We start from the raw sequence: 8927 nt of genomic DNA, 5'->3' as shown, positions 1-8927 counted from the left end.
AGACCTTCAACGAGATGGACTGGCGTGACTGCAGCAATGGGCTCAAGTGTGCTGGAGACGATGAGGATGGCACAAGATAGGACAAGGTTCCGACCAGTTTATGGGGTCATTATGAGTCATACTTGACTCAATGGCACACAACAACAGCAAGGTTCCCAAAACACAGATCTGCAATGTGGTAGAAGCAGGAGACGTAAAAATGCCCACAGCCTGCAGCCCAGGGCCCTGCTTCTGGGGATTAACGGATAAAAAGGCACTCATTTCATAAAAGATTGAACAGCGGGAGCTTTGGCAGGGGCCTGAGAGTAGCCGTGTGCACACTCGGATGCCCATACAGGGCCAGCAATTCCAGGGAGCCAGAACCCGGGCTCTGAGGAAGGCAGGGCCCCGAGGCAGTGCTGTGGCCCTGGGCACGTGATGGTGCCACAGCCAGATCACCGACAGTGCTGCTCAGGAGCCATGGATAGCTTTGCAAATAGCAAGAGAATTAGAAAATATTAGCAAATGTGGATGCAGCTAGTGCCTGTGTTCTGCGACGGCTCCAGGAAAGCCAGAGTCTGTGGTCACAGGTGGGGTAAAGATGCTTCCACAAGGTGTGACCAGCCTGGATGCTAGCAAGTCTTGGTCCTGGAGGAAGCGCTTGGTGGCATGAGGCCTCCCAGGTGCTAGGTACCCAGGGGCTTAAGTAGGGCCTGGAGGCAGTGAGAATGTCTCTTATATCAGCTGTGTCGCCCTCTCAGCAAGCAGCATCTAGGCTGACGAAAGGGAGGCTCAGGCTGGTCCTGGGTACCGGCACTATTCTAATGGACAGAACCTTCCTAGGCCTTCAGTGGAGAGTTCTATGACTGAAAGTAAAATACTCACCTTTCTTAGCATGCTGCTGCTGTGTGCCGTTAAGTCGGGACTGCACATGGGAAACTGCCCATCCTACTCCCACGGAGCAGCTGGTGGATTCGAACCACATGCTTTTAGGATGGCAGTGCAGCTTCTTACCATTAGGCCATTAGCACTCCCTTTCTTAGCAAGAGTGTGGCCAGAAGCCTCATTTCTGTGCATATCTGCCATGGCTCTCTTTGAGCTCTGGGCATGACTGGGGTGACATGAGGTAGGGGAGGAGATACCTCCCTTCAATAATGGTGGGAAGGTCCTCCCCAAGGGACCGAATAAAATAGCCCAGGCCCTCCCCCTACCAGAGTGTGCTCCCTAGGGGTGCAGGACATGGGCCCAGGCTGGAACCAGAACTAATTCTATGAGGAGGCTGGGCCAGCTGGGAAGTGTGGGAAAGGCTCTGGGTACTTGGCCTCCCACTCCAAACCTATTCCCCAGTGGTCAGGAGGGCAGCCCTGCAAGGCCGGCCTGAAATGAGCCTCTGCCAAGCTGCCCATGCTTTTGGCGTCATAGCCAGTCATCCCTTGAATCAGACAGTTCTGTGCACACAGGAGGCCAGAGAAGCCTGATATGGAGCAGATGAGTCACACACAAGGCAAAACCTGGTGTTCTCAGTCCTGGGCACCTCTGGGGAGTGGAAAAGTGGGGATCTGGGGGAAGGCAAAAACAACTCAGAGAACTGTTAACTGGCAAGAGGAGGGCCTTGACTGGCCATTTTAGAAGGTCACAGAGAAACCAGGGCTGGGGTTGGGGGTCTCCCATGGAGCCCCGGAAACACCAGGTTCCTTCTACAGCCAGCAGAGGGGAATGTGAGACCTGGCCCATGGCATTCACTCAGCAGTGTCACTGGGCCTGTTGTATGCAACCAGCTTCTGCTTAACTCCTGCTGGAAAGAAGGGAGGACAAGCTTGGAAGAGACTGGGGGAAAACACAAACCACTCCAACTAACATCCAGGGCTCTTCCTGGCCTGGGCAGTGACCACTGACAGCACTGCCATTCTCCTCTGGGATAAAAGCCTGAGAAGGGCACAGATGTATCCCCATGTCCCTGATGTTTTCTTCCAAACCCCCTCAGTGCCACGGCGACCACAGACCAACCAACACTCTCCACTCTCCATGTTTTATTTTATTTGCTGTCGTCGTTGAGAAAATTTTATATATATATATATATATCTCTCGAGCTTTTCTACATGTGTACTTTTGTGTGACCGCTGTGAGTGTTTTCATGTGTGTGGCTTTTCTTCTCCTTTTCTGTGATGTTTTCTCCCTGTGTGTGTATGTGCTGTGCTCTTTTTTTTCTCTGTGCTTTTCCCATGTTGTTGTGTCTGTGTGCGCCCAGAGACGGTTTTCCCGGTGTTGTTGTGGTGTCCTGTGGGGGGGGGGGGGGTGTGGGGGGTGTGGGGGACAGAGAGAGCGGGGGCGCGGGGTGTGTTTTCTCGTTTTTAAAACACACCCCAACCCCCAACCCCCCAGTTTTCTGGTCTGGGTTTTGTGTGTCTGGGTGTGTGGTGTGGCGGGGGTTTTGTTGTGTTTTCTGCGGCGGATGTTCTTTTGGGGGGGCGCTTTTTGGTTTTCTCGCACGGTGTCTGTGTGCGTGTGCGCGCGGGTGTGCACAGATGTGGGGGTGTGGCGCGCTTTTTCTGTGTGGGACAGAGAGTGTCAGTTTTTTGTGTTTTGTTTTTTTGGGGGGGGAGCGCCTTTTTTGTGGTGTCCGCTCTTGTGCCTCTGTGCTCTGTGTTTTTGTGGGGGGGCCCTCTCCCCCCCTGTGGGGGAGACTCTCCCCAGTGTCTCTTGTGCTGTTGTGTGTTTTGGTTTTTCTCTTGTTTTTTTTTGTGGTTTTCTCTGGGGCGCTTTTGGTGTTCTTCTTTTTCAGGGGGGGGCTTTTTTTTTTTGTGTGTGGGTGTGGCGTCTGGGTGTGAGCCGCGTGTTTTGTTTTACCCTGTGGGGCCCGGGTGTGCGTCTTGTTGTGTCTTGTGGTGTGTTTTGTGTGATCTCTTTTTTTGTTCTCTGTGCTTTTCGGGGCCCTTTTCCCTCTCCGAGACCTCTCTTTTTGTGGCCTCTCTTCTCAGTTTTCTTTTGTTTTATGTGCCCTGTGCTCTTTTTTTAGAGTGTGAGGGTCTGTGTGGGCTGTGCTGTGCGGGTGTGCCCGCGTCTCAGGTGTGGGGGCGCGCCCCTGTGGCGCGGGGCATGTGTGTTGTGGGGGCGCGTTTTGGGTTTTTGCCCTGTGGTCTCTCTCAATGTGCAACCCCAGTGTTCTTGTTTTTCTTTTGTTTTCTAGTGTGGGTATGGGGGGGGAGTGTGATGTGCCCACAGCGCTATTTTCTAGTGTGAGCCTCTCCCGAGAGCGGGGGGCGCGGGTGTGGCCTGTGGGGGGATCTTGTGTCTGAGCTCTGTGTGCTGTGTCTCGGGGCGCCTGTGTGTGTGGGTTTTTTTTTTTTTCTGCGCTGTGGGGGTGTGGGGGGTGTCTCTTGTCTCTGCGCGGGTGTGATATGGGATTTTCCCCCGAGAGACACCCTTTTGGGGAAGAGTCTGTGTGTACACTTTTGCATATACACACATATATATATAGAGTGTATGTTGTCGGGTCTAGCTCTACAATGTGTATACCCCCCCATATTCTCTTATATGCGCCTCTCTCTTATACTTTTACAGATATACACAGATCTCTAGGGGGCCCACACATCTTCTGTTCTCTGTGCGCAAAATATGGGGTCTTATGGGGCCGTGTGGGGGTGTGGAGGCTCTCGTGTTTTTGTGTGTGGGGGGCTGTGTGCGCTGTGAGTGTGGCGTGTTCTCCCCTCTCCCCTATCGCTGTGACGGGTTTTAGCCGGTGTCTTCTCTGTGGGATGTTGTGTGTTGTGTGTGGGGTCTTGTCTCCGGGGGCCTCTCTGCGGGGGGTGTGTGTTGTGTGCGGAGCTGTGGCTCTGTGTTTTTATATTTTTGTCTGTTGTGTCGGGGTGTCTCTCTTCTCCGCGAGGTGTGCGTGTCGGCTGTGTTTTTGTGTGTGGGGGCGTCTTGTTTTTGAGGTTTTTTTTTTGGCTGTTGTGGGGTTTTTGTGCGCTGTTGTGTGTGGGGGTGTGGGTGTGACCAGCGGAGAGCTGTGGGGAGCCTGTGTCCTCTCGGGGGGCTGTTGTTTTTGGGTGTGGGGGTCTGTGGTATTGTTGTGTCTGTGTGTCTTTTTGTGCTGTGTCTTGTGGCCTGTGTGCGCTGTGTGGGTGTGCGGCGCCGTGTCTTGTCGTGTCTGTGTGTGTGTGGGGGTCTGGGGGGGGTTTTGGGCGGGTGTGGGGGTCTGTGCTTTTTTTTTTTTTTTTTTTCCCCTTTTTTCTCCCTCTCCCCCGGGGAGAGTTTTTCTTTTCCTATAGCGGCGGGGGGGGGGCTCTCCTGTGGCGTCTTTTTCCGGGGTGTAGTTTTGGGGGGCGGGGGGCTCTGTGTCTAGTGTTGTGCGGGGGGGCGGGGGTCTCTGTGGGGTGTTCTGTGTCTTTTTGTTGTGTCTCTGTTGTTTTCTCTTTTTTCGTGTGCGTTTTTTGTGCAGAGAGAGGGGGGGGGGGGGGAGACCTGTTTTTTTGTGTGGGGGGCAGGGGGGCGGCGGTGTCCCCAGGGGGGTGTGGTGTGTGTGCCGGTGTTTTGCTGTGGGGGGGGTGTGGGCCCGGGTCTCTCTCCAAGGGGGTGTGTATCGCGAGCCTCTCCGGGGGGTGTGTGGGGGGATGTGTGTGTGGGGTGTGGGGGCTCTCTGTGAGCTCTGAGATATCCCCGTTTTTTTTTTATTTTTGTTGTGGATTTTTTTTTTCCTTTTGGGGTCTCCACAGATGTGGCGCCCAGTGTGGGCTGTGATTTTTTGTGCGTCTATGTGCCTCTCCTGTTGTGTTATTTTTTACCCCCCCCCTGTGTCCTCTCGGTGTCTCGCCCCGGGGGGTCTCGCCAGCTTTTTCTCCGAGACGTGTTGTGATGTGGGGTGTGCCCAGAGAGGGTGTGGCGCGCGCTCTCCGCGGAGCGCGGGGTGTGCGTGTGGGGGGGGGGGTGTTGTGTGGTGTTTTTGTTGTTCTCGGTGTCGGGGAGGGTGTTGTGCTGTTGTGTGGCCCTCTGTGCTGTGCGGGGGAACACCTGTGTTTTGCGCTGTGTGTGTGTGGGGGTGTTTTTTTTTTTTTTTTACCCTCTCTTTTCCCACCCCCCCAGAGACCGTGTTGTGCCGCGTGTTTTTTTTTTTTTGTCTCTGTGTTTTTTGTCTCCCTTTTGGGCCAGGGTCTGTGTCTCTCTGTTTTTCTGGGGGAGCCTTTTCCCTCTCTGTGGGGGGTGTTTTGTGGCCCCTTTTTCTGTTTTTCCCCCCCAGAGCACTCTCACACACAAGTGTTGTTTTTTTTTTTTTTTTTTTTTTTTTTAAAAAGAAATCTGTAAGATGTCACACTTTATTGTAAACCATTTTACAATGTAAGTATACCATCTTCCCTTTCATTTCAAAAGTTTTTGTGAATCTAACCACCGATTAGACCCTGGCACTGGGAGCGCAGCCAGAAGTGAGCAGACAGAGCCTTGCTCACGTGGGTCTAACTTGTAATAAACATCATAAAGAAAGATCAAATCATAACCCATTGACCAAACTACACCAAACCAGAGCTCAGTGTACTGATTCCAAGCCAGCCCACAGGTCCCTGACTGAAGGCAAGCACCTCAGAGTGGCCAGCATCCACAGGGCACAAAAAAGCCCTCTTCCTTCCAAACTAAACACAGACGTCTTCTGAAGTCCTGTCGTACCATCAGAGGGGGCTGCTCTGACCAGTGGGCAGGCCCCAGTGCCACTCATCGGCCTGGGCACACAGAGAGGCCAGTGCCCTGCAGCCAGGTGGCCATGGGTAGGACTCGGTTGGAGCCAGCAGAATTGCTGCCTCAAGGAAGCCACAGCTTGGCTGGGAGCCTTTACATCTCCTCCCTGAAGAAAAAGGCATGACATTGACCGTGACGCCCTGTGGCAGAGTGCCTGGCAGGGACACGAAGTAAAGCTTGAGGCACGGAGCCACCAGCAACCATAGGGCTGACTGGCTGCAGACTTCCACGTGGACATCTTCAGGGCGAGGGGAACAAGAAACCACTGCCACCCAGGCTTTCACTGATGTTCCTCCTTGTCATTTCAAACCGTGAGGGCAACAACGATCTTCATTTCCTGTGACAGTTCTAGAAACTTGGTGGTTTCCACCAGACACAAGAAACTTGTTTATGACCTTGGCGTGCTGTTTCTTTATCGTGGGACATTTGGCCAAGGGCCACATTTGGACAATCAGACTGACAGTGCACTATGTCCAGTCAGTGCCCTGCCATTGCTCAAGCTCGGAGATGCCAGCCTCTGGCGACCTGTCCAGGCCATCTGCCTGGGTGGGGAGCTGCACCTCGTAAGGCACCGTGGAGCAGGTGGTGAGAACGCTCATCCAGGGAGGGAGGGCAGCTCGGGGAAAGTCCAGGCCATAGGCCTCAGCTCTCACGTGGAGCAGCGCACCACAGAAGAGCCCCTGTCACTGTGTATGGTGTGTGGGGTGAGTGGGATAAGGCCAGAACTGTGGCCACAGTGTCCAGGTCCTGTGTGATCAGACACCTGCTCTCTGGTTAGCCAGCTAGACACTGCAGCTCAGACACGAAAGCCCTTATTGAAGATCAGGAGACAGGGAGCCATGTTTTGCATGATTACGCAGCACTGACGGCTACTCTGAGCATCCCCTCCCCACCCCGCACCTGTCTCGTCCTTAGCTTGCTCAGAGCCTGTGGAAGAAACGGGATGGACCTTGAGCTTCTATCACTAACAGATTACAGAAACCTGAAAATGAGGCTCTGGTTCTGAGTTCTAGGAAGATGAAGGAAGAAATAGCTGTGAGTACAGATTGTTCAAATGCAACGGGACAGAAGGGAGAAGATGGAAGGGTCAGTGGTACCACAAGCAACCATCTCGGCCCTGGTCTTTCCATACACAATTCAGCTGGCTGAGACCCAGCCACTCTCTCTCTTTATAGAGAATCAGCAGGGAAAGACTGGCTGACACATCCACAGCGTGTGTGGACTGATGCAGAGAGAAGGCAATGACAGGGGAAGTAATGTGAGGTCCAGGATGGAGTCTAATCTCACGTGCCCTGGCATCTCGCCTCATCTCTTCAACCACAGATACCTACAAAAGCAGAGCCACCTCTTACTACACAGTGGGAGGTACCATCTCCTCTCAGCCCTCCAGCTCCTGGACCTTCCTGGAGGAAAAGGTGCTGAGAAGGCATCACTAAGACTTGCTCCATATTAGGGCAAAGGACAGGGAGGGCAGTTAGAGCAGCCTCAGGGTACCTGACTGGGTTAAACGCACAGCCTAATCCAGACCCACATGCACGGGAAGAACACTTCTGTCTTTTAAACGAAAGCCGGTGTATCCTCCCCTGCACCCGTGTCACGCCTAGCCTGCCAAGCTGCTGTGGTTCTGTTCTGAAACCTCCAGGCTGCAGGCTGGCTGGGACTGATCAGGGCCGCATCACCTTGCATGAGGCCCCACGGCAGGAGGGGGTGCCTCAGACAGCTTCTGCACACCCGTCTGCTACGAACAAATCCTCAAGGACTGGAGCCATGCTGTGCCCAGGCCATCTTCCCGAAGGAAAAGCAGGCCTGGAATCACTTCATCCTGTTCATGGATTTGAGAGCTTTCTCACTTCCACCTGTCCCAGTCCCAGTCCCTCAACAACTTCAGAAATTTGCTCAGTCAGATATGGACAGTGGGGGAAGAGGGTCCTGGAGCTGAGTCCAGAGGCTGGAGTTGTGGGAAGCAGGAATTTAAACCTGCAGTTTCAATGTCAGAGGCTCTGAAGAGAGTGAGAGAGGCTGACAGTCTCAACATCTCTGGATGAAAAAAGACCTCTTGTCTCGCTCTTGGTCAAACTGAACTTAAAACGATCAATGCTCTTAACCTAACAACAGGAAGGCCAGTGGGAAAAATCCTTCCATTTCGCCTGTATGGGAACCATACAGAGCAGCTGCCCCTGCTCACACCTGACCTCACAGAAGAAGCACGGGGCTTGGGGATTTCAGGCCAGAGCTCGCTTCCCTTCCCGACAGGACCGTTTTCTCACTTTACCTGACAATATTCCACATTTAAAAAAAAAAACAACCCAAACAAAAGCAACAAGCCTGACATTATTCCTCCCCACCAGTTCACATCCCACGGAAGGCAGACAAACCCATTTCTTTGGGGATTAAAAAGAGCTTTTTTCTTTTTTTTAAAATACAATAGTATGAAAATATAACTTAAAAATATAAAAGTCAAAGAGCATACGGAAGACTTAAAAATCTATGTTTTGCCCATTAGTTCCCATAGGTACTTTGTAAGAAATAAACACATACTCAAAAAACATTAACACTGTGGCAGCTCGTAAAACCGGCTCTAGAAAGCAATAGTTACAAAAGCCATTTTGAGTAAGAAAGTGTAACGCTTCCAACATGGTTGATAAGTGACCCTCATTCCAAATGGGCCTCGTCCACATGCTCCCACGGCCTGGGTGGAGGGCACACCGGTCATCAGAGTGCGCACACGCGCGTGTGTCTCCCTCGCTGCCACCCGGTCAGACACACAAGAGGGACTCGGGGTCCCTCACAACACGGCTCGGGACAACAGCTAACAACACGTAACTCCTCGCTTGCATATTTGGTCAGTGTTTGTAGTGCAACTGGATCGGGGACCTCTGACTGCCCACGGGCTCTTCGGGTGCTGGTTCGACGTCCCTCTTGTTAAGTCACAGTAGTCTGGGGAGGGGAGAGTGGGCAGAGATGGCAAGAGGAGTGGAGGTAGAAGAGGAAGGACAGAGAGAGGAGGGAGGAATATGCTGCGAAATGACCACCTGCTGGCCCAGCGGCCGGCCCAGCCTGGTCACCCCCAGCGCGGGAATGTGTCATACGGGCAGCCCGAAGCGGTGCTTCTTTTTCTTCACAGGTTTTAGGGGGGTCAGTCTCCGGAGGTCCTCGTCCACATCAGACTCCTCCATCTCGTCATCAGCGGAGATCAGGATCTGGGGCGGTGAAGAGGTGTG

At 53.1% G+C, this 8927-nt stretch overlaps 1 protein-coding gene across 1 annotated transcript in view; it reads right to left on the bottom strand.

Annotated features, from left to right (window-relative positions):
• Window positions 1–8789: 8789 nt before the first annotated feature.
• Window positions 8790–8927, bottom strand: part of TMEM110 (transmembrane protein 110) — a 65828-nt gene continuing 65690 nt past the window's right edge. The window contains exon 8 of the mRNA XM_006892234.1: window positions 8790–8906. Coding sequence (XP_006892296.1) covers window positions 8790–8906 — 117 coding nt within the window. The remainder of the gene's footprint in view (window positions 8907–8927) is intronic.

This window comes from Elephantulus edwardii, unplaced genomic scaffold, assembly GCF_000299155.1.
Source record: "Elephantulus edwardii isolate Elephantulus edwardi_28Jun2011 unplaced genomic scaffold, EleEdw1.0 scaffold00113, whole genome shotgun sequence".
NCBI lineage: Eukaryota > Metazoa > Chordata > Mammalia > Macroscelidea > Macroscelididae > Elephantulus > Elephantulus edwardii.
The sequence above is the reverse complement of the archived record's forward strand: the minus strand, read 5'-3'. Positions and strand labels throughout refer to the sequence as shown.